At 43.1% G+C, this 26818-nt stretch overlaps 1 protein-coding gene across 1 annotated transcript in view; it reads left to right on the top strand.

Moving 5' to 3' along the window:
• hpgd (15-hydroxyprostaglandin dehydrogenase) overlaps positions 1–19322 on the top strand; it is a 29652-nt gene extending 10330 nt beyond the window's left edge. The window contains exons 4-7 of the mRNA XM_080029731.1: positions 527–623; positions 10413–10489; positions 10671–10834; positions 18173–19322. Coding sequence (XP_079885857.1) covers positions 527–623; positions 10413–10489; positions 10671–10834; positions 18173–18296 — 462 coding nt within the window. The 3' untranslated portion in view covers positions 18297–19322. The remainder of the gene's footprint in view (positions 1–526; positions 624–10412; positions 10490–10670; positions 10835–18172) is intronic.
• The last annotated feature ends 7496 nt before the right edge of the window (positions 19323–26818 follow it).

The raw sequence follows: 26818 nt of genomic DNA, 5'->3' as shown, positions 1-26818 counted from the left end.
TGCTTTTGATAAATCACAAAGGTTGCGTACTGGGCGGCGTACGCCCTCTAATGTGAGGCCCCTGGAGTTCCTCCTTCTCGCCCTACTTCGCCCTCGTTACCTGGCACCTGCTGCTGGCCTTAAAGACCTGCAGCTAAGACCAGCAGCATTGTCCTAAAACATCTTTTTGAGTTTCCTTTGCTACTTTTGTTACAATTCGTAAATCTATTCCTTGTTTGAGTTCTCTAAGTTGCTTCCCTCGAGCAGGGGTCGTAACGGTGTGTGTGTGAGTGTGTGTGGCGTGTGCGTGTGTGTGCGTGCGTGCATGCAGAATACCTTACCATACAGTATTTCAGTATTTGCTTTTCCACATAGGAATGGCTTATAGTAAATTGAGTAGATTTCAATCTTGGCTGATGTTTGTCACTTTAGATTGATACATTGTTCAGGATCAGTTTGACTGCCTACGTGCTGCTCCTACGTGTTGCTCTGGCCTGCTGTGTAGATGACTCCTGTAACAGTGTTGTCTATGTGTCTCTCCACACAGACCTCTGTCATCAAAGGAACCTACCTGGCACTGGAACACATGAGTAAAGAGTATGGCAAGGAAGGAGGCACCATCATCAATGTATCCTCAATGGCAGGTAAGACCTCAACACACCTGTATGCACCTGTATTCTACTTATTAGGGGAAAGCACACAGCATTCCAAATAGGGTTGCAAAATTCCGGGAATTTTTAAAGTTGGAAACTTTTCATGGGAATTAGCAGGAATTTTGGGAATAAATGCAAATTTACTCAATTTAAAGCAACCCAAATGCACTAAATCCTATGTCAGTCCTGGCAAACGTTCTAGACTGTAAAAAGCAGTTTTTTCAACAAAGTTGTATAATATTTATGAACATTTAATTTCAAATCAGATTGTTTAAAACACTTATTGAGACACCCAACTTGATAACATATTGATTTGTACTATACCAGGTTTAAAGAGGCTTAAACAGTGATTTTACATATAGTAGGGGAAAATATATTTTAGCATAATCTTGACTAAAAGAACCAGATTTCATGCAAGTACACTTGGCAAGTTGCACATAGCACACTGCTTCCTGCAGGGGTACTGAGGCCACACCCCCTACATGCACTGTGCATTCCTCCATCACATGGGGGGCAATGTACTTCATTTATTGAATGGGTGGGGTCAGACAGTAATATTTTACTCAACATTCATCTTTTTGTTGTTCAGTGAAATTATTGATTGTTCATTAAAATAATCAAAACTTCATAAAGTTCTACTTACAAATTAATCGGTTCAAATGTAATGCTTTTTAATTGTATTAATTTGCATGGATGTCTGCCTATGACAAAACATAATGTTTATATGTTTAGATTAATGTTTGGATATGAAACAGGTCATTTAAATTACCGCCATTTAGTTCATTCCTATAATTCCCACTTTTGAATATTCCCAAAACTCCTGATTCTGGAAATTTACCGGTAACTTTCCACCCCTTATCCCAAACATCAATCATTCTGACAAAACATTCAACAACAAGCTTAATATAAATAACATTTGAACTATTCCTTTATCCATGTCAAGTAATCTTCTGCTTCAGTTGTAGGACTGTACAAGGACTTGGTTGGGTAGTGGGAAGAAAAAATATCTGAACTAAGACCTTGGACCTTGCTTCATTGTAGCTATTTGAATAGTCTGCCATGGAAGTGTGATACGCAGTCAATAACTGAATGTGTGCAATACATTCGAAGATGTGTATGTATGTCTTCAGAATCACTGCACAACTTTAGTCACATTTCAGTTGTAGTTGGAAGCACACAGCCCAGAGTTCTACTCCCTAAACCTGCTCGCTTCTGAAAAACAGATAGGCTACACCCAGAGATTTATTGATGTCAGAATGTCAAAGGGGATGAACTTCTCAAAGTGTGGGGAAGAAGCCAAGCTTATGAAAACACTTCCCTTCTTCCCTGGCTGTGTGTTCTGTTCATTCTGCACCTCATGTCTTTGTTCTGGAAAAGGTCACCATCCTCCAACATGTTCTAGTTATTCTGGTTTTGCTCTCTGTCTGTTCAAAAGCAGCACACCCCACTCACAAACTGACACATCCACAGTTTGAAAAATAAATCTGTTGGTGACTATCCCTGCGTTCCGAATCGCATACTCTTTCTTTTTTCTATTCTACGTACTACATCCGACGATAAAAATAATCTAGTTAGGATGCAGTAGGCATACTATTGGGACATACTTTTACTCTTTTATTTCATCATAACATTGTGCCTTGATCTTGCCTCTTGCTTTTATATCCGTCACATCCCCGTTTGTTTTCATATGGAAGCTTCGTCGATGTGACGTCACTTCACGTGCGCATCGGATTGTGGGTCAGAATCGCCCAAATGGGATGCTGTTATACAAAAAATGCATAAAGGTTTATCTGAACTGCTTGAAAGGTTTGAATACATCTTAACTTTGTAATTGCTATATTATTTTGATGTGTGCTATATCACAAAGTTCTGCTCTTAAAATGACATTTTCTTTCATAGTTAAACATGGATTGGAGTTGTCAATCTGTTATCCGATAAGTAGATGCAGCAATATCGGACCAGATGCAGATATCGGATCGGGTCGGTCCCATTTCTAAAAAGCAGCATATGGCACTTGGACTGTTCAAGTAGAGCGATAGCCCCAGTGTAAATGTTTATTTAGTGCAGGTTTTTGGTGAAGCTTCGGTCCAAGTCGGCTGCCTGTCTTTAAAGGGATTGTTCAGCCTTTTTGAAGTGGGGGTTGTATGAGAGACTTATGCATAGCTAGTCTGTTACCTTATGGAGACCAGCACAGTCATTTTAAAGAGTTTGGGGGGAGATGTCGCAGTAGCAGAAGTCAGCTTTGAACGGTTGCAGAGGGGGGCCAGCTGGAAAACGTTTTTTCACCACTTATAAAATCGATGCTAACCTAAAAACTAAACATCTTTTCAAATGTACGCTGAATTCAGGATTTTCTTCACTGCTAATTTGCTGACTGATGCACTCCAGTTCATCGGCAGACAGCCTTTTATTTTGCAAATTTTTCAAGTGTAGTCCGGCTATGTAGAACTACTGTAAGCCAACATGTGCCGGTGCTTCAAAATGTAGTGTTTAATTACAATGTTTTGTTTTTTTTTGTAGAGAGCTTTAAAGCTGGGGTATATGATTTCTGATTGGTCAAAGTTAACATGAGCTGTACACTTTGAGCAATCAGAGCGAGGCTCCGATTCTCTGTTCGTATTGGCTGTTGGGACTGTCCATTCACTTTGGCACGACTTTGTTGGTGTAGAGCGTGTCCGGGAGGGACCAAAGAGAACAAGTGGAGCGGTTGAGGTATTTGGATTCAAATCTCTATCCCAACTGCCATTTTCTCCCCAAATCATATACCCCAGCTTTAAGGGGTAAAATACATTATTTGTGTGACCTTAAGGGGGACAAATGCACTGTTTTCATTGTGAAACACAGCACTGTGTAAGCAGCCATTCTGAATAGCAGATTAATTGCCTATCAGTAACACACTAAATGCAACAGCGCCTGAGGCAGAGCTGTGTTTCACATTTCACCTTTTATCTGCATGTAGAAACTATTCGCAGCTGTCAAGCCACTTTTCCAACTGTGGTAATGGTTTCAGTTAGTCAGGATGACGTAAACACATTTATGTTTTTTTAAGGCTGACCTTTGTACAGTAAATTAAGAATGAGCCGGAAAATGTGGCTCTAAACAAGTTATTCCTTGTATCTAAGGTTTCATTTTCAACTGGGTTCTGCTAAGGATTCTGTTTGCAGGAATATTATATATACTATTGTAAATACTTTTTGAGATTCCAAGACAGGCATTTGTTCCCGACACTAAATCTGATTGTATACTGTACATACATCTGTATGTGCTGCGTTTTAAAGCTGTGTTGTTGTTTCTGAGATTCCAGAGGATGTTTTGGGTTCGTATAATCAGAAGACATGATCAGGAACAGTTCAGACTCTCAGTAACAGCAAACATATGGTGGTGATCATTTTCCTCTTATCGCACTGGTGATAACATCTGCGTGTGTGTGTGTGTGTGTGTGTGTGCGCGTGTGTGTGTGTGTGTGTGTGTGTGTGTGTGTGTGTGTGTGTGTGTGTGTGTGTGTGTGTGTGTGTGACCTTGCTATCCCCATAACAGACACAGACAAGTCCAAACACAGCGCAGCATGTTGTTTTGGTGTTAAGGAATGTGTGTGTCTGTGTGTGTTGACCTGTTTGTGTGTATGTGCTTTACACAATATACAATATACACACAACCATACCAATGTTTCCACATGGAAGACTGGTACCGCACAGCACTGAGCCCAGGATTAGTCAGCAGCATTATTATAAAGTTGGGAGAATCATTCAGACGACAGATACATTTATACATGATCATTCTTAAAAGAGTGAAAGTGTGAACACCTACATTACAGAACATTTCACTTGCACTGCACCACCTTGGTTTTTTAAGCAATATGCGCATGCAATCATTGTACGCAACCTGGAGCTTCTGGATGCTCGCTTTCTTAAACTTTACCCACAAAGGCGCAGTATAAAGAGGCGTACAGTAGGCCTTAAAGAGGGTCACCTTAACCCAATCCGAACAATATGAAAATGTTCTCGCCAGCGTGTTGGCTTGCGCATATAACATACGTCACTGTCTATATATGTCCTCATCATCACACATTTCATTTGTAATGATGTGTCCCAAATATTTTATTTTACAGCTGACAGACATTGCCTGCCCTGACAGATAGAAAGCTGGTAAACTAAGGTCCTTATCCCCTTTAGCTCTACATATCATAACAACACTCTTCTTGGCCTTGTATTTTACATCAACGTTTACCCCATATTCAGAAAAAATATTCAGTAACTGCTGAAAACCAGCACTACTTGGAGAAACAATAACCAGATCGTCGGCATACATAAGATGATTAATAAGTACATTTCCAATGATACAGCCCGTTCTGGTCAGACAGATCATTCATGTACACATTAAAAGGGCATGGTGAAAGAAGACCCCCCTGGCGAACTCCATTCCGAACACCAAATGGTGCAGAGACGGTATTCCCCCATTGTATCTGCATACTTTGGTTGGCATACCAATAAGCCAGAATCCTAATTACACTTATGAAACGTGCACACTATATAAGTGATCACTGTATGAATAAAGAGCGATTTAACACTTATATTATTGTAACCGGGTGGTACAGTTAATATCTTTATGAATATAACACTTTCAGTTGCAGTACTTGGGAATGGGATTGCGGGTGGTTTGCAACGGGTAGTGTGGCCGTCTGGTCACAGGGTGGCAGTATTGAGTCTTACTACATAGTGCTGCGCCCGATGCATCCTGGTCCCTTCTTCCGTTGTTTACCTCTGGACAGTGTTGGTCTTTTCCGTGAAGACGAGGTATATCTCCATTGTTTGCGTTATAGAGTGGCTTATGGACATATGCTGCCGGTTGTTGCTGTATGGAACAGTTTTATAGCGATACCAGTGAGTAATTGTGTTGGATGGCCGTGTTTGTTTAGGATGTCTGGGGATTTTCGGCGCCAGTCGACAAACGTGGGCGTTCGCTTGCAATGAGATGTATGGCACCACGCGGTGTGTTTGTGAATCGCAGTGTCGCTTAACAGTGTCTATCTTTTAGAGATAACGACTCGGGGGAAATAAGTCCGCTGGAAACTTCGGGAAGGGCTTGTCTTAGTTCAAGTTGCTGAAATGTAAGTGTTATAAGCCAATGTGTATAATATGTATGAGTCATTTACTGTTTACATAATTAAATGACCTGTTAATGTTTATAGTGGCGAAATGTGTATGTAACATGTTATTTTACATTCCCTGTTTACAGTCATGCCACTGCCGTATTTTATAGGCTAGTATTTTATAGGCTAGTATACTGTATTTTTCTATTGTAGTATTTTCTATATTGGTATTTACTTTATTCATTTATTTTATAATTCGGTCTCCTAGAGATAAATTGAAGTGCAACTGTTGAGCACTGTAAGAATAAATAAAGTATTTTAAATTGAATCATTACACTCTGTCACAAGAATTTAAATAATGTGTTCTACAATAAATTGATGCTACAAAAACCCCGAATTCATTGTGTCCTGTGTGGCATCCAATTCCATAGGCTACATTAACATAAATAAATCGCTTACTTCACCTTTAAATCAGCCCCACTTAATTTTTTGGGCAGTGTCTATGTTTGTGCATACCGTTGGGTGCTGGGGCTGGTGCAGCAGTCTCTGGTAGCGCTGCCTCACAATAACATAACAACATGCAGGAGATTGATTCCTCTCTTACACAAAACAAAGCAGCACATATCGCTCCTCTTGTTGCTCCCGACAGCAACTGAGGCCACATGGAGCGGTGAAATGAGTCAGCCCAGTTGCGCATGTGCAGATTTTCGTCAGCAATCGCACCGCAAATGCTCCTACAAAATCAAGCTTTTTTTCAGCGTTTGCAAAAGAGAAAAATGGCTGCATCAGCCTCTGGCCAGGAATATACTGAAGGGCCATGTGACATTTGAGATAGGTCAAGCCACGAGGAGAAAAATTAGGAAGGACCAAGCCCCAACCACAGCCAGTTCTACCAGCATCCAATGTGGAAGTGACAAAAATTGCAGCTCACCGAGTGGCCACTAAGGGCAGGTATCAAAACAGAGCAATTTCTCTTTGACTCCCACGTTAGAATAAGCCGTTTGCACAGCATTATTACAGTTTTTTTCGATTGCTAAACCACAGTGGGCACAACTGGAACGACAAGTGCAAAACTCTAACTACACTATGCACAGCAGCGGTTCATGTGGACCAAACTCTAGATCGTTTTTCATTACTTAAACACAAATTTCAAAACTTTACACACTTATCTCATGGCTTTGGGGCGACCGTGGCTCAGGTGGTTAAGCGGGTTGGCCAACGATCCAAGGGTTGGCGTTTCGATCCCCGCCCGGCCACCTGTGTCATGGTTGTTGTGTCCTTGGGCAAGACACTTCACCCACCTTGCCTTGTGTGAATGTGTATGATTGCTGTATGTTTGAGGTGGTGGTCGGAGGGGCCGATGGCGCGGAATGGCAGCCTCGCTTCCGTCAGTCTGCCCCAGGGCAGCTGTGGCTACTATCGTAGTTTACCACCACCAGTATGACTGTGTTTGAACGAATTGAACCTGGAACCCTGTAAAGCGCTTTGAGTCAACAACAGCGAAATAAAGCGCTATATAAATCCAATCAATTATTAACCACAGCCTGCACAACACTGTGGATTTCTCGCACTTTGTTCAAATGCCAAGACACTGCTGTCACAACTGTAGACCACACATTCAAAACAGAATGGATATCAGCATAGTGCATTTCAAACACTAGTGATTGCAATTTCAACTGAAACACTAAGAAGGTGTCTTGTTTTAGACTTGTTAGTGAACATACTGTATATACAGTATAGGGAAAGCTCAAAAATCCCTTGTTAGAGGGAGAAGAGTGGCAGTGAGACTGGATGTGTGAAGGAAGACCTAGAAGACATTGAGCTGTAATTTCTGATGAAATACAGTAAGGGCTACACTGATAGACCCTGTTGTGAATCATGGTCTCTCATTGAGAGAGGCAGGGTTGAGGGTGCAACGCAATCTGTAAAGATCTAAAGTTGCATCTGTAATACAAATTTCAAGCAAACAAAAATGTAAGAGTTGCACCCTTACAGTAAATGTGAAAGAATTTCACTCATTCATCAAAGAAAATATAACGCAATTTGTGTGAAGTAACTCAACTTTAAATTATTCAAACTGTAAAGATTAAAAGTTTGTAATTTGTGTATTGGGGTTTGATGCCAGTGTTTGTACTCTGAGCATGTTCTGAATGACAGTATGTGTTATCTCAATGAGGCTGGTTCATAGTGTTTGCTACAATGAGCCTATTTTGCAGGTGAAGTGAACTGTTCAGCTCCAGTGACTGTTGGTAGTGCAGACTGTAGTTAGAGTTTTGCATATTGAGCTACAGTTGTGCCCACTGTGTTTTAGGAATTGAAAAAAACTTTAAACCTATTTAAGGCCTGGTACAAAAAAACATTCTAGTCTGTCTGTTTAGGTCATATCTCTATGACAACACTGAGGGGTGTGAAGTCTTTATTCTATTGGAGGTTAAAATGTATTACAGTTTTTCACAATTGCTTAAACACATTTCCTGATAGACTACCTCACTTTTTCAAAACCCTAAACACAAATTTCAAAACTCAAACACAAAATGCAAAATCCTTCACTTCTCTTGCAAAAGCACACTTTACCCTCAAAACAATGTTAACTCTTCACTAAATGGTGTTTTCTTTTCAAATGACAAACACATATCATATGACTAGACATTTCTAGCACTCATTGAACACTGGTGTGCAGAATAGAAAACACTGTAGTATAAATGCAAACCACTATATGAATGCTTTATCAGTAAAATTATGCCTTTGCATGTTCATACACTTTCACCTACAGTAACAACAAATACTTTACGGTTTTTGCCAAATGCTAACACACATGTTGCAGAATAGTTTATTTTGCCATTTCAAACAAACACAATGAATAGGTAGGATTGCAGTTCAAGCATTTCAGTGTGTCAGTATAAACTACTGTACTGTACAGTAAAAAACAATTACAGTAAAATTAGGGAACAATGGTAAAAAAAACAGCGTTGTAAGGAATTGGGTGGTTGGATTATGAATCCTATTATGGATTCCGCCTCCTGTTTGCGTCTGGCCACATCGCCTCATCAACATCACACTCAATGTCATCTTTTGAGAAGCAACAGGGAAATGATCACCTGATATCCAGTCTAAAACTCCTAATTATGGAGCGACTCAGGTTGGGCTGCACTCTCTGTCCAGGCTCCCTCATTTATAGGCCATGATCTATAACATGGTCCACTATAGTGTCCCTGTTGTATGAGTCTCTGTCTGTTGCCTTCTTTGTCCTCGTCCTCCTGTCGCTCTCTCTCCTCCTCTTTCCTTGACTCTTACCGTCTCAGAAAGGAGCTGAGCTCACCTGGGGTCTATTTGTAGTGCTAAGGTTTAGACTGATTGGTATTCAATTATTTATTTATTTTTTCAAGAAGTGTGTTGGAGAATTTCAAACAAAATTGTGTTTGTAGGGTTGGTGCTTTGGTTTAGGGCATAGTTACAAAAGTTAGAGGTTGTGATGCTGTGGTCATAGCAGTCACTTTTAGTGTTTACAGTATTCGGCAAAAACTGTATTTGTACTAAAATGTGCAGTCTACTGTAAATCACAGCAAACAGGAGCTCATCTCTGACCATTCTATAGCTAACTGCACAAAAGCCTGTTGAGTTTAGAAATTTGATTGGCAGTGTGTTCTGTGTGAATACCATGAGAGAGAATTCAGGAAGAGTGTGCAAGATATAGAGAATTGTGTGTTGTGAAAAATGTGTGTTTTGGAATGAGAATATGAGTGTAAGGCAGGAAATGTGTTTGGAGTTCAGCAGAATTGGTTAAGCAGTTGGTAAATTAGTTTCAGATTGTGCACATTGTGTCTGATGTTCCAAAAAAATTGTTTAAACAATTGTGAAAAAATGTTATAATTAGGGGCGCGACCTCTTGAGTGACAGCTATAGCCACTGGCCATCACTTCGCCTCGGAGGTATACGTCAGCTAGATGGGTGTATCTCCCTCCCCCCGATGTCACATCAATGCCCTTTTTTGTTAAGAGAAAATGTGGCGTAGTCTAAAGGCTGTTACATACTCCGCGAGAAGAAAGAACAAAGTTCTCGGTGACAGAGCTGCCAGAAGTTCTTTCTGGTCTGACATTACATACTTCACGAGAACTCAACTGCCAAACTCCTCACCGCGGCGCATTGTTACCATGGTAATTGACTCAGTAGCGCCAGCTGATTTCACTTCGCTTTCCTCATTGACTTCAGACTGACCAATCACACAATAGTTCTCGGACAAGCTGCGAGAAGAAAGTTCGGCCCGGGTGATGTGTCGAGAACAAGCTACGAGAACAGCTAAACAAGAGCTGAGAGAAGAAAATTACGTCATTTTCTTCTCGCAGCTCTGTCACCGAGAACTTTGTTCTTTCTTCTCGCGGAGTATGTAACAGCCTTAAATCTGCATAGGCCAAGACGATTGGATGCAGTTGGAATAACTGAGATCAGGCCGGATGTGACATCCATTTTATATACTATCTATGGGAACGACAGACAGACTTTCCTTGATGTATATGGTGCTTCAAAATAGGTTTTAAATTGTTTTATTGATATTTGTAATGTTGCATGTTATGAATGTATTAATGAAATAAGGAAGATGGCTATGTTGAAAATGAGCACCTTTACAACAAATGATTTGGAAGAATTGCTGACCCAACCCTGTCCGGCTGTTTGTTCTCTCGTTTCTAATTCAGCCTTCCTGCATTCTCCTCACCAGCCTGTCTACACTGCTACTAAACATGGAGTCATTGGCTTCACTAGAGCTATGGCGGTAAGACACACACACACACACACACACACACAGTAAATAAGACAATAGTAAATAGTGAAGAATGATGTTAATCATGGACCTCACAGGTGCCTGCACATTTTAGTTTATGGGGAAAAAAGTTTCTGGTTAAATATTTCTGATTTAAAAAAATAAATAAATAAAATGTGTGGTTTGATTTCAGGACGCCTCCTCTCAGGGGAACTATGGCGTGCGTATCAACGTGCTGTGTCCGGCCTTCGTAGACACGCCTCTGCTGCACTCGGTGGAACACGAGGACAACATGGGAAAGTTTGTCAAGTTCAAGGACGAGTTCAAACGCAGCATGAGCAAGTTTGGAGTTTTACAGTATGTTTATTACACACGCGTGTCACTAATGGTTTTTACTCAATTACAATTCTCCCATGACAGCCAATCCTTTTCCACTAACTACTACTATCAGTTTCACACAAACTTGCTTCCTTGCATTGTTTTCTAGCCATTCACTTAGATGTGCAGTATACTTTTTACTGTGACAACAACTATTTGAAAGTTTGGAGTAGGCTAGTAAATCATTTTGAACAAATAGGCCAAATCATTATTCAGCCGAGCATTGTAGTTTTTCAGCTTCATTTATCAGAATTGTTGCCAAGCAACCCACAGTGCAGGAAAGCAAGCTGAAAGACTGGGACCATTATTAACATTGGTCGGTTTCTTCACTACTCCAATGCAACATTTTAAACAGACAAGAGAACTACCTGTTTTTAGAATGTTTGTTTGTTCTTCATGAAATAGAAATAAGTGTAATGTTAGGGTAAGCAAGTTAGGTGAATGTGACTGAGTAGCCAGTGAGAAATGAAATGAGACATCAAAAAATGACATCAGATTTGCAATTTAGAAATCCCTACATTTCTTTTTGCTATTATAAGAAAATATTTATCCGTCAATGATACATTTTATATGTAGTATCTTGTTATCTTGTGGAGCCAGAGGACATTCAACAAACAAGCTGTATCTACTAATGTGTGTTAAATGTGTCAGACCCTCAGCTAAGGTGACATTAAACCTTAAGTGTCATACTTAAGTAGAGAACTTAAGCTGGGAACACACCGCACTGGCCGCGCGGCGAGATTACATACAAAGTCAATGTACTAGCGCGTGGCCGCGCGTCCACCCAATAATCGGCGTCCAGCGGCCGGCGGCGGGGGCTTGCGCGGCGCGTGGCCGCGCCTCATGAGAGGCGCGTGAATCGGGAGCGCGGCCATTAGCGGCGCATAGAAATTGTGTCATCGAAGGAGCGTGAATCGAAGGCTTGTGCAGCGAGCACGGCGCCGCAGAAAAAGATGACATTTTTCATCTTTTTCTGCAGCGCCGCCGGGCACCGCGCCTCCACAGCCAATCAGCGTTGAGATTGCCCGGTGGCGGTGGTCTGCAAGACGAGGTGGGCGTGTGGAGTGAGGACATCGGGCTTCCAATACATTCTGCAAATATGTGTAGGCTATTTTGCATCTGTTTAGCTGTTGGTTGTACTTTAGCCAAGGTAGCGCCGGTTAGCATAGTGAAACTCACCAAGCTGTGTGCTGTTCCTGAGGATAATATACCCAAACTTGACGGCGGTGTCCGTGTGGAATTCCAATATAGTGCAGCGAAGAACCGGTGTTTTCCTCCGTCAGCCGGCACACTTTCACTTTCAGGTAGGCTGATGTTTGCCTTTATTTTAGCCGCTGAGCACACACTGCTGTTGTTATTGTGTTTAGATATGTTGCTGAATTGCTGTTAATGTGTGTGTATTTGCGATCGGGGTGCGTCTTCATGCTGTTTTAATGTTATTTGTGACATGACTGCCGCTGGTTACACAGTGAACCTACATCTGTATTTTTTGGCACAGCTGGACCATGCTGTTGTTGTTGCACCATAAGTGTGACGGGTCTGATTTCGGCGTCGGCGTCAGGAATATATGGCCCAATATGATCAAGCGGCGAGCCTCTTTCGATCACGCGGCCAACCGCCGCCTTCGATGTGGCGGCCGCGGCGGCGGCTCCGCTGAATATGGCCCAATATGACCCAAATGATCAAGCGGCGAGCCTCCTGCGTTCACGCTGCCAACCGCCGCAGGCGGCCAATGCGGTGTGTTCCCAGCTTTAAGGTGCTTGGTGCAACCAGCCCCAGAATCAGTGAACTGATTCACCATTTGCCTCTTTTCCAAAAACTGCAGTTGAAAAAACTCTCTCATTCTTTTTTACCTTGATTTCACTCAAGAGTCGCCTTGGCAACTGAATGATACTATCTACCTAAAAGAAAGATAAAGTATATTTCAGAGGCAATCTGAGCCAGTATAAGTGGCCCTAACCCCAATAAACTATGCCACGTGTCAAACTCATGGCCCGTTAGCCAAATCCGGCACATTTCAATCTAAGATCTGGCCCAGGTATCAATTTAGGGAATTTTTAAAACATATGTTTTTTTTTAAGTGCTATGCTGCATGTGGAGCCTGTGTCGTAGGTTTTCTGTGTTTGTGAACTGACGTGGCACATGGTCCCGATGGTTAGGACAGTCTCGTAGCTTACCGCCAGGAATGTCTGCTGAAAGTTGCACCGCTCAGAATTATAAGCCATGAATTGATGAACTTGCATCAAGGAAAATATGTCAGCTGTCTGAGGGCCAATCTATGTGGCTGAATAGCATGCTAATATAATATTGATGACTGATTGTGTAAAGTGTCTAAGGATGAATGCTAACATTATCTGCTTCCTATAGCTAACGTTAGCTAGCTGCCGCTAGCCCACCCTTTTCATTTCCAATGTTGGCTTGGCATTTCATTACCAATGTAAAGTGTCATCAATAGTTAACACTGGTGCTGAGTCATGATTCCTAAAAAAAAATTGATATGTTTTGAATGTGCAGAAAGTTTTGAACAATCCAGGATGCCTGAGAGCCTTACTGTATTATATTCCATTATAGTTGTTTCACCAGGAACCTGAATGTTTTTTTTTTCCATTACAGAAATAAAGACACATTCCACCATAAATTGATGCAGAAAAGGCACAGATTGGTGGATAAAAATCCACCAAAATGCAGGAAATTAAGTGTTTGATGCTAAAAAGTTTCTGTGGGAGCATCCCCATATCCTCCACCTATAATTTGTCCCCCAAAATGTTGAAATGAAACCCAGCCTATGCACCTGTACGTCACTTAACAACATTTCTGGCCCTTAGTGTGATTCTCATATTGAGTGGCCCTTTGTGAAAATGAGTTAGACAACCCTGCACTATGCTAACAGCTATGACATAGTCTGATGCCAAGTTCCTCTACAGTGGAGGAAATAAGTATTTGATCCCTCACCGATTTTGTAAATTTGCCCACTTACGAAGAAATGAGCGGTCTATAATTTTAAAGCTAGGTTTATTTTAACAGTGGTAGACAGAATATCAAAAAGAAAATCTAGAAAATCAAATTTAGAAAAAAATATAAATAATTTTGCATTTCATTGAGTGAAATAAGTATTTGATCACCTACCAACCATAAATTCTGGCTCCAACAGATTAGTCCTCGTGCTTTAAAAAAGTATTCCTAATCTCAACTAGTTTCCTGTATAAAACACACCTGTCTCAACTTGTTACCTGTATAAAAGACACCTGTCCACAGAGTCAATAAATCAAACTCCAACATCTCCATCATGGGCAAGACCAAAGAGCTGTCTAACGGCCTCCACACACATCCTGCGTCTACCTCTGGAGCGCGTCGCCTTACCTTACTGCTGCGTCTCTCGGACTTTTCTCGGCCACACATGGAACGTCTCAGCAGCTGCTGAAGTTCTTTCGTGTCATTTATGATGCATATGATTTATATTGAGTCTAATATTGAGTCTGGACAGTAATCCGTGCGCCCCATTGCCTTTTTTTTTTTTTTCACATTTTCGCTTGTTGGAAGTTTTATTTTTAAAGGGACACACCAGGAAATGGTGAAACTACAGCGAAAGCTGCCGGTATGAAGTCAATATGACTCTCAGCAGAGTATTTCTTTATTAGTTACAGTTTTTTTCGATCGCTAAACCACAGTGGGCACAACTGGAACGACAAGTGCAAAACTCTTAACTACACTATGCACAGCAGCGGTTCATGTGGACCAAACTCTAGCTCGTTTTTCATTGCTTAAAAACAATTTTCAAAACTCTACACACTTATCTCATGGCTTAACCACAGCCTGCACAACATTGTGGATTTCTAGCACTTTGTTCAAATGCTAACCCACTGCTGTCACAACTGTAGACCACACATTCAAAACAGAATGGATATCAGCATAGTGCATTTCAAACACTGCTGATTGCAATTTCAACTGAAACACTAAGAAGGTGTCTTGTTTTAGACTTTTTAGTGAACATACTGTATACAGTATAGGGAAAGCTCAAAAATAGAAAGACAGGTTGTTGGAGGGAGAAGAGAAGCAGTGAGACTGGATGTGTGGAGGAAGACCTAGAAGACATTGAGCTGTAATTTCTGATGAAATACAGTAAGGGCTACACTGATAGACCCTGTTGTGAATCATGGTCTCTCATTGAGAGAGGCAGGGTTGAGGGTGCAACGCAATCTGCAAAGATCTAAAGTTGCATCTGTAATACGAATTTTCAAGCAAACAAAAATGTAAGAGTTGCACCCTTACAGTAAATGACAACATTACAGGAATTGATTTCTGTATTACAATTATAGAATATGTACACAGATAAATGCTACATTTGGAAATGTTATTAATAAAATATAAAATAAAAAGATGTATCTATTGAAGCAAACTTCTGATTGTCATTTATTTTTGTTTACCTAAACATAACTGGTATGTTATAAAATAAACAATTTAATGTGAACTAATTTCACTCTTTCCTCAAAGAAAATATTACTTTATTTGTGTGAAGTAACTCAAATTATTCAAAACTGTAAAAATTAAAAGTTTGTAACTTGTGTATTGGGGTTTGATGCTAGAGTGTGTTCTGAGTGACAGTGTGTTATCTCAATGAGGCTGGTTCATAGTGTTTGCTGCACTGAGCCTATTTTGCAGGTGAAGTGAACTGTTCAGCTCCAGTGACTTTTGGTAGTGCAGACTGTAGTTAGAGTTTTGCACATTGAGCTACAGTTGTGCCCACTGTGGGTTAGTAATCGGAAAAACTGTAAAGCAGAGAGAGACGCGTGGCTCAGAAAAAAATAGGCGAGCCTCCTGAGGTAAAGGGAGCGTCGCTGCAGACGTGCCTCTGACGCGCATGAGCAGTGCGTCTGAGGTTGGATGTGTGCCCGCTCTAGGTTGATTACACGGTCAGTGACAAAAAGTCAGGCGCAGACGCGCAGTAGACGCGCAGTAGAGGTAGGATGTGTGTGGAGGCCGCAAGGACATCAGGGACAAGATTGTAGACCTGCACAAGGCTGGAACAGACTATAAAACCCTTGGCGAGAAGCTGGATGAGAAGGAGACAACTGTTGGTGCGATTATTTGAAAATGGAAGAAACACAAAATGACCATCAATCTCCCTTGGTCTGGGGCTCCATGCAAGATCTCACCTCCATTCAAGATCTCACCTTGTCGTTATCAATGATCATGAGAAAGGTGAGGGATCAGCCCAGATCTACACAGGAGGAGCTTGTTTATGATCCCAAGGCAGCTGGGACTAGCCTGGCTCCGCCCGCCCACCTACCTACTTCCGCCCAAATTTAATTTTCCCTTCAGTAGTCAGTCTGGGGATGGGGCGTATTAGTGGGATTTTGCTCGAACAAATTTCTGAGTGTCCAATCAGCAAACAGAGGAAGTGGCTGAGAACGATGACGTCGAAGTCTCGCTCCAGTTTCAGTTGAATGCTGCGTTCCTTTGTACTCGGAACTCGGAGATTTCCGACTTGGTGGTTCCGAGTTCCAACCTGTCTGTGTTCCAGTGCATCTGCTCGCGAAAGTATGGACGCCTAAAACCTGACCATCCAAATAACTAAACGTTAGGCTCAAGCAAGTTACCGTTGCCAGGTTCTAGTAGATCCATAGACTTCAATATGTAGTGAAGTCGGAAATTTCCGAGTCTCCAGTACAACTTGAACGCACCGTCAGAAGCCGGCTCATGACATACGTCCCGGCCAAACGTTAAACGATTGGTTGGCTGATCCAGAGTGGCACTGGGCAGATCCAATAGTTTTAAACTTCAACAGACACCCGCCTCCAAGTGAGTGAACCTTTGCCAAATAGAGCAGTTCCAGACCTTCTGTACAAATGAAATGAAGTACGATGGTCTGGTTGGACCAGGCTAAGCTGGGACCACAGTCACCAAGAAAACCATTGGTTACACACGTAATGGATTAAAATCCTGTAGTGCCCGTAAGGTCCCCCTGCTCAAGAAGGGACATGTACAGAACTGTCTGAAGTTTGCCAATGAACACCTGAACGACTCAGAGAATGCTTGGGAGAAGGTTATGTGGTCAGATTAGAACAAAATCAAGTTATTTGGTATCATAGTGACTCGCAATGCTTGGAGGAAGAGGAATTCTGACTATGACCCCAAGAACACCATCCCCACAGTCAAGCATGGAGGTTGAAGCATTATGCTTTGGGGGTGTTTCTCTTCTAAAGGGACAGGTGGACTTCACTGCATCGAGGGAACTATGGATGGGACCATGTATCATGAAATACTGGGTGACAACCTCTTTCTCTCAGCCAGGTCCGTAAAAATGGGTCATGGATGGGTCTTCCAGCACTTCAATGATCCTAAAAATACAGCAAAGGCAACAAAGGAGTGGCTTAAGAAGAAGCACATTAAGGTCATGGAGTAGCCAGTCTCTGGACCTTAATCCAATAGATCTGTGGAGGGAATTTAAACTCAAGCGACAGCCTCGAAACTTTAAAGATTAGGAGAGGATCTGCAAAGAGGAGTGGTCCAAATATCCTCCTGAGATGTGTGCAAACCTGGTCATCAACTACAAGACACGTCTGACATCTGTACTTGCCAACAAGGGTTTCTCCACCAAGTACTAAGCAATGTTTTGATAGTGGATCAAATACTTATTTCACTCAATGAAATGCAAAATAATTTCTATCTTTATTTTCTGGATTTTCCTTTTGATATTCTGTCTATCACTGGTAAAATAAACCTAGCATTAAAATTATAGACCGTTCATTTCATTGTAAGTGGGCAAACTTACAAAATCAGTGAGGGATCAAATACTAATTTCTCCCACTGTATATCTTCACTATGGGGCTTTATTACTGTTAGCAATGATACGTATTGATCAGAACTGTTTCACGCTGGCGTGACTATTACATTTATGGCTCTGGAGAATCCTTTCTTAAAATGTTCTGTAGCTCAGACGCAGCAGGAAGGAAGCATTTAGTGTCAAAGGAAGTTGAGGCCAAAATACTTCCTGACCACATACACACACACAGTCTCTGTAATTAAGGGCAGTATAGCAGCTTTATTGTTGTTCGGTTGGGTTGGAAGTCTACTCAGGAAATATGTCACTTATTGTTTGTGTGTGTGTGTGTGTGTGTGTGTGTGTGTGTGTGTGTGTGTGTGTGTGTGTGTGTGTGTGTGTGTGTGTGTGTGTGTGTGTGTGTGTGTGTGTGTGTGTGTGTGTGTGTGTGTGTGTGTGTGTGTGTGTGTGTGTGTGTGTGTGTGTGTGCGTGTTCTCTAATGCTCCTCCTCTGTGTGTGTGTGTGTGTGTGTGTGTGTGTGTGTGTGTGTGTCCAGACCATCATTGATAGCAGAGGGCATGATGCAGTTGATCCTGGACAGCAGTCTGAATGGAGCAGTGATGAAGATCACCTGCTCCAAAGGGATCCACTTCCACACCTATGAGCCCATGTCAGCTTGAGTCTGGAGAACAGAGCCATTGGGGGACTGAAACACATCCACTCACTGCTTCAGGACAATCGCTGCATTCCAATACCGAAACGTTCTGCTATTTAGTATGGTAGATGAAAAGATTAAGGATGTCCCAATTTTTGTGGTCAGATATAGTATGCTTAAAAATACCCGGATGTCTTGCTACTTACTATATCAGGCCGAGATATTTAGTTTGGAAAACAGCACGCTATATGGGCGATTCTGACCCACAAGTGAAGTAACATTGACAGAGCCGCCGTATGAAAACAATCGGGGAGGCGATGGATATAAAAGCAAGAGGCAAGCTCAAGGCGCAATGTTAAATAAATAAGTTAAAGTATGTCCCGATAGTATGCCTACTGCATCCTAACTTGATTCTTTTTATGGTCCAAATCTAGTATGTAGAATAGAAAAAAGAAAGAGTATGCAATTTGGAACGCAGGGTACATGTTAATATGAGAACTGCTTGAGTGCATTGCTTGGATTCTACTGGAAGAAGTGACCTGAACAATGCCTGATCATGTACATAAACTTATCTCAAATGAATGCTATCTGAATAATAGTTCCATACACTGTCAAATTATACTGTTTAACTGTTTTTTATTAATGATGTTAATAATGTGATTATTATTATTAATTCAAATGGAAAAGTCCCAGTGTTTTCACTGCAAGCCAAGACATAAGCCCAAACAAGTCTTTTTTTTAGTTAGGTTTCTGTTTGTTTCTGTAAACAATTGACAATCAGTGTCATCAACCTCAGACATGACTGATGCTATGCAGCTTCTTTCTTTCAAAGGTGTTTTTATTAAATGCCAGTTGCAAAGGAATTGCAGCACAATGGGTACAAATTTTTTCCCCTTTTTTTCCCCGAACACACCCCACCCACATCCCACCCTCACACCCAACCACACGAAATAACTATGCAGCTGCTTTGATTAAACAGTGTTACCATAGCAACTGGAACAGTTATTATTTAACAAATGGTTTGTGTTTTGTGTAAAAAAATAAAATTATATTATGATGGTCTTAAGTCTCTTCATTAAATACCAATACGGTTAAACACTAGTATTAACACAACTGCTTAATCACTTCTTTGCACTGTTTTGAGTTGGCTAGCTATCAAATTGAATCACAGTTTACATAAGGAGCGGGCCAGCTGCTCAAATGACTATCAATCCCTTTCGGCTGGCATGATTCTTCAAGGCACCACATGGCAATATACCTGGTTAAACAAGATTGACAGGGTTGATGAAAGTATGTGGAAAGAAGACATAAGTCACGTAGCTGCTAGGTTGTGACCTGGAAAATCAATCATCTGTCTCTCGGGTCTGCTCGTGAAGGGCGCTGCGTCAGAGCGACTCCCGAATAGGCTCAGGTTTTTTGTGCATTTCGTTGTTTCTTGTGTTTATCAATGTGTTGTTTTAACGTTTGTCAAGATGTCATCAACAACAGTGCTATACCTTGCGTGCATTTGGTTCATGATCGTGAGTTTATATGCTGTGTAAATGGCGAGCAGCTGTTGGGGCTGAGCCGCGCTCACCTGGAGCCATCGCAGGTATCCCTCCTCACAAACCAGATACCTCCGGAGTTAAACCGTGGAAACAAGCAGAGGCGGATACGGAGGAAAAGAGGGATTCGTAACAGACAGCGCAGAAGAGGCAGCCGACTACCTCAACCTGCCATAACCCTGTCAAACGTCAGATCGCTCCGAAACAAGTCTGACGAGCTGTCCACACTCAGAGTGAGTTTGGATTTGGACTATCGGCAGATAAGTCTGTTCTGCTTTACAGAAACATGGCTATCAGAAGATGTGGATTTTAAACTGGATGGTTTTAATGTCATACGCTTTGACAGGGATGTACAGAGAACGCTGAAGTCGATTGGGGCGGGCTCTGTATAGCTGTAACTGTGTCCTTTAGACCGCACTATTTACCTCGAGAATTCTCCCAGATAACTGTGATTTTAGTATATGTACCTGGACCTGATTTTTCAATGGCTGCTGAACACATAGCAGACAGCTACAACAGAGCTGTCAGTCAAACTGGTGATCAACCAGTATTTCTATTGGGGGATTTTAACAAATGTAACATTAACACTAGGGGTGTGCATGTGTACACGTGAACCCGTGTGACCGTTTAGTAAATCATAACCGTTTAGGAAAAATCAATAAACAAAAACCGTTTTTAATTTTTTTTTTTTTAATTTTTAATTTTCTTTTTTTCAAAGTTTTAAATATGTTCTTGAGACAGGCATTTATTGATTTTACATCACTAATAAACTAATTGGGGAGGATAAAAGCTAGTCTGCCGAATCTGTCTGTCCCTCGGCGTGTGTGTGTGAGTCTGTGTATCGGCGCGCACACACACACACACGGGGAGTCGCCATGCTCGGGCTCGAGCCACAGCCACGGACAAGTGATGAAAGGTAACCTAAAGATTAAAGTTAACCGGTTGACGTGAACTACGCTCGTAAGTAGCCCGAACTTTATAACACCTGTTCAACCTGCATAAACGTGGACACGTAGAAAGCGATAGGCTATATTAATCAGGAAATTAATGAAGGGCGATAATGACGGCGAACGTGTGTGTGTGTGTGTGTGTACCATGGACCTATATAAGAGGTGTGTAAACAAGCGTAGTTCATGTCAACTGTGTGTTTACAGGCGAACAAACGCTTAGGTGTGTGTGCGCGCGCCTACAAGACGGTGGGCGCACGAGGACAATGACGTCACGGTTAACCGTGCACACGAAAAAAATTCCGTCGTGTACACGGTTAGACATTGCTGTAAACGTTCACACCCCTAATCAACACACATCTACCCAACCTGGAGCAATATGTTACAATCCCCATAAATCCAATATACTGGATTTATGCTATGGTAACATTCAAAATGCATACATTTCAAATGCCCGTCCTCCTATTGGTCGTTCTGATCACAAAGTTGTTTTATTGCTGCCAAATTACAGGTCACAGCTTAAAAGGGGAGTACCAGTTAAAAAACAATTCATGTTTGGAATGAGGAGACCTCTGAAACATTGAGGGGATGTTTTGAATTGACAGATTGGGACTTGGGATGATTTTAATTCATTGACTGATGTAATCACCTCTTGCATATCATTCTGTGAGGACACTGTCACTCCTACTAAACAAATAACAATACATCCAAACAATAAACCATGGGTCACCAAGGACATGAAAATGTGTTTTGTTCAGAAACAAAGGGCTGTTTTGGAAGGTGACACTCACAGGCTGAAATTACAAGGAGAAGGTTGAAGACAAACTGACCTCTGGTAATGCAAGGGAGGCATGGCAGGGGTTAAACATCATGATGAGGAGAGCCTCCAAACCTGCAGGGATCAACTGCTCAGACCCCACCTCTTTTGCAGAGCAGCTTAACAACTTCTTCAGCAGGTTTAACAGCAGCAGTACACCAACAAGCTGGACCCTCCCAAGCCCCAGTCCATCCCACCAGGCTCTCATCATAGATGAGGAGCTGGTGGCCTCTGTTCTGGGCCCAGTCAACCCACACAAAGCCCCTGGCCCTGACAGGCTCAGAGGCAGAGTGCTTAAGGACTGCTCCACTCAGCTGTGGAGTCTTCAACAAGCTCTTTCAGAGCCTTCTGGATTTAAGTTTTGTTCCCTACCAGTGGAAGGAAACCACCATCATTCCTATTCCAAAAAAGACACATGCCAAGGAGGACCAAAGGATTTTAGGCCAGACATCGGTACTCTGCAAATGTATGGAAAGAGTTAGGTGACCATCTCTCCAGCATGGTAGCAGGAAGACTGGATCCAGTTTGCCTATAAGGCCAAACTAGGAGTGGAAGATGCAGCTCTGACCCTTTTGGATACCGTGACCCGACAGCTGGACTCATCACACCCCCACACAAGGATTTTATTTATGGACTTCTCCTCTGCTTTTAATAACACATAGTCACATAGTAACACTGCTGCACTTCGTAGTGGAGCTTCAGATCCACCTCACACTGATTTTATGGATTAAGAGTTTTCTACAGGACAGGCCACAACAAGTGCAGGTGAATGGTTTTAAATCCAGAAAACTGGTTTTAAATACTGGTCTCCCACAAGGTTGTGTTTTATCCCCCGTTCTTTTCTCCGTCTACACAAACATCTGGTGCAGTGGAGAAGGAATGACTCTTTTAAAGTATGCAGACGATGGGGCGCTCCGGTGGCGTAGTGGATAGAGCGCATACCATATTGGCTCCGGCCTTCGTTGCCGATGTTGCGGGTTTGAATACAACCCGGGGACCTTTACTGCAGGGCATCCCCCCTCTCTCTCTCTCTCTCTCTCTCTCTCTCTCTCTCTCTCTCTCTCTCTGTCTCACCATTTCAACTCTGTACTATCAAATAAAGCTTGAAAATGCCAAAAAAATTATCTTTAAAGTATGCAGACGACATGGCCTTAGTAGCCCATTTGACGGAGCACTGTCTGATGAACACCTTGGTCACAACTTTCCAGGAGATTTCCCTGGAACTCAACATTGATAAAACCAAGGAGCTGTGCTGTTGGAGCAGGGGAACACTGAGCTTACAGGAAATGTTTCAACCGCTCAGCATCAACGGTCAGCCAGTTGAACAGGTTGAGGTTTTTAAATACCTTTTAATGTGAGCAAGGACATATTCATGACAACCATGAATAGTGTGGCGACAACTGGAGAGACAGTGGACAGCTCGGAGAGACGGCAGCCGGGGTAGGAAGGGCCAGCTACCCAACCTGCAACTTCTGTGAGGAAGTACCCAAATCAGCTACGGAAAGCCTTAATGAAAAATACCCCCATGGGTGCCCGAGAGGGGGGGAGAATGAGCACCCCCATAGGATGGACCTACAGTTAACGACCAACGCAAACGGATTATCGACAACGATTGCAGAATGTGTCTGCGGCAAAGTGTGCAAAAACCCGCGTGGCCTGAAGATCCACCAGGCCAAGATGAAATGCTCGTTGAAGGAGCAACTGATACAGCGCACAGGGATAACCCCTGGTGAGACGCAGGAGGAGCCAGGCCCGGAGTCACCCCACAGTGCTTGGAGCCTCCACGTACCAGTAGCCCCAGACCCAGGCAGAGTAACCGAACATCGTTGGGTCAAGTGGCCTCCGGCCAGTAAGGAGAAACAGTGGCTCCAGTTCGATGATGATGTGGATACAATCCTAGAATCAGCAGCCAAGGGGCGACGCAGACAGGAAGCTCAAAACCATGGCAACCATCATCATCAGCCTTTCTGTCGAGAGGTTTGGTACAGTGGAGAAGTTGGGTACCAAGACCCCCTACATGAACAACCGTAGGGCAGAGAAGATCAGCCAGTTAAGGCAGGAGCTGCGGGTCCTGAAGCGGCAGTACAAGGTAGCGCGAGAAGAGGAAAGGGATGCACTATCATAACTTCGCGGCATCCTCAGGAAGAAGCTCACCACTCTTCAAAGGGCAGAATGGCACAGACGGCGGGGGAAAGAGAGGGCCAAGAGGTGGTCTGCCTTCATCGCAAACCCCTTTGGAGTCACCAAGCAGTTACTTGGGCAAAAACGAAGCGGCAACCTTTTTTGTCCCAAAGAGGAGATCGACAACCATCTCTGCAACACATACAGTGATGCTGCTTGGAAGGCCTAGGTCCCTATCTATGATAGACCCCCCAGGACCCACCACAGACATCAACAGCAAGGAGCCCAGTTGGAAGGAGGTTCAGGAGGTTGTCAAGGCAGCCAGAGCAAGCTCAGCCCCTGGACCAAGCGGAGTGCCATACAAACTATACAAGAGGTGTGCCAGACTCCTTCACTGGCTGTGGAAGATCCTGAGGGTTATCTGGAGGAGGGGAAAGGTAGCCCAACAATGGAGATTTGCAGAAGGTGTCTGGATTCCCAAGGAGGAGAATGCTAAGAACATCGAGCAGTTCCGTACCATCTCGCTGCTCAGCGTTGAGGGGAAGATATTCTTCGCCATCCTATCCCGTCGGTTGACGGAGTTCCTCCTGAAGAACGAATACATCGACACCTCTGTGCAGAAGGGTGGAATCCCAAAGGTGCCAGGATGCCTCGAACATACAGGTGTGGTCACGCAGTTGATCAGAGAGGCAAGAGAAGGGAAAGGAGACCTAGCAGTGCTGTGGCTCGATCTCACCAATGCTTATGGATCAATTCCTCATAAGCTGGTGGAAACAGCACTGGACCGGCACCATGTCCCAGGTAACATCAGGGACCTTATCTTGGACTATTACAAGAGTTTCAAGCTGAGAGTCACCTCTCGGACAGTCACATCTGAGTGGCATCGCCTGGAGAAAGGGATCATCACTGGATGCACTATTTCAGTGATCCTCTTTGCCTTGGCCATGAACATGCTGGTCAAGTCAGCTGAAGTCGAGTGCAGAGGTCCGCTCACCAAGTCTGGAGTCCGCCAGCCCCCCATCAGAGCCTTTATGGACGACCTGACAGTAACAACAACGTCAGTGCCGGGGTGCCGATGGATCCTTCAGGGCTTGGAGAAGATCATCACCTGGGCTCGGATGTGTTTCAAGCCTGCAAAATCTAGGTCCCTGGTGCTGAAGAGAGGGAAAGTGACTGACAAGTTCCGATTCTCTCTGGACGGCACCCAGATTCCATCGGTGACTGAGAAACCCATCAAGAGCCTCGGAAAGACCTTTGATTGCACCCTGAAAGACGCTGCATCCATCAAGGCCACAAATCAGGAGCTGGAGGCGTGGCTGACAGCAGTGGACAAGTCGGGTCTGCCTGGTAAATTCAAGGCCTGGATTTACCAGCACGGTGTTCTCCCCAGGATTATGTGGCCCCTGCTGGTGTACGAGTTCCCAATAACAACGGTACAGGGCTTCGAGAGGAGGATCAGCTGTTATCGCCGTAGATGGCTGGGCCTGCCACGAAGCCTGAGTAGCATCGCTCTGTACGGGCACAACAACAAACTGAAGCTCCCCATTAGCAGCCTGAATGAGGAGTTTATGGGTACCCGTGCAAGAGAGGTGCTGCAGTACAGGGAATCCAGTGATCCGAATGTAGGGCTGCAACTAACGATTATTTTGATAATCGATTAATCTGTCGATTATTTTTTTGGTTAGTGTTTTGGTCCGTAAAATGTCAGAAAATGGTGAAAAATGTTGATCAATTTTCCAAAGCCCATGTTGACGTGTATTATGTCCAAAACACACAGATATTTCAGTTTACTGTCATAATAGGATTAAAGAAACCAGAAATGTTTCACATTTGAGAAGCTGAAATCAGAGAATTTGGAATTTTTTTATATAAAAATTAATCAAAACAATTAATCGATTATCAAAATAGTTGGGGATTATTTTAATAATTGATTAATAATCGATTCGTCGATTAATCGTTGCAGCTCTATCCGAATGCTTTCATTCGAGCAGGGGAGAAGCCTAAGCCCCAGCCAAGAGGGGCAGCGGGACTCCTTGGAACCGCACCAGACTGGCAGATGAAGGCCGACCTGGGAAAGCAGCTCAGATTCCCAGAGCACATCGTGGAAACCACCCTGAGACCAGACCTAGTCCTGTTCTCAGATTCAGCAGAACAGGTGGTCCTACTGGAGTTGACAGTTCCCTGGGAAGAGCGCATGGAAGAGGCCAAAGAGAGGAAGCGTGCCAAGTACGCCAACTTAGTGGAGGAGTGCCGCAGTCGGGGATGGCGTGCCCGGTGTGTGCCAATAGAGGTGGGTTGTAGAGGCTTTGCAGCGCAATCTCTCTGCAAAGCATACAGCATGCTTGGAATCGCAGGTGCACGCCAGAGAAAGGCCATCAAGACCACCACAGAGGCAGCTGAGAAGGCCTCTAGATGGCTGTGGATCAAAAGGGGTGATCCGTGGGTACTTGCTACTTAGACACAAGTTGGGACTTGATCAATCCCGGCTGGGTCGCCTGGGTGAGGGTGTATGATGTTGCGAGACCCGAAACACCCAATGACCCCAGGTTCCATCACTGATGATGTGTCTAAGTGCATCAATAGATGTATATTAAACTAACTGTTCACTCATTGAATCCATACTCACTTTCAATATCTCAGCCTGGTACTACACCCTCACCATCAAGGACAAAACAAAACTTGACCAGATAGTAAATTAGGCTGGCAAAATAATTGTCTCTCCCCGAACCCCCCTCACAGAACTGTACACCTGGTCAGTACTCAGGAAAGCCTATACAATCACACAGGACCCCACCCCCTCCACCAATCCTTTGACTTACTGCCATCAGGTCGATGCTACAGTGTCCTGTTGGCACGTAAAAACATCTGCAAAAAATATTTTATCCCCACTGCCATCCCCACTCTGAACAGTCACAAATAGGCAACCTATCTCACTCCACTCAGTCACCCCTTTGCACTGCTTGCATTTTTTGGCATTAATTTATTGTCATTGTTTGGGACTGTCTCTGTTTTGTATGTATTTATTTATTTTGTGTAAATTGAACCTGCCCTGTCAAAGACGAATTTCTGTCACTTGTTTTTCTTGTCCTATCTTAACTTTGCTGTATGATTGCTACAA

Source organism: Ammodytes marinus (assembly GCF_949987685.1).
Source record: "Ammodytes marinus genome assembly, chromosome: 6".
Classification (NCBI taxonomy): Eukaryota; Metazoa; Chordata; class Actinopteri; order Uranoscopiformes; family Ammodytidae; genus Ammodytes; species Ammodytes marinus.
The sequence above is the reverse complement of the archived record's forward strand: the minus strand, read 5'-3'. Positions and strand labels throughout refer to the sequence as shown.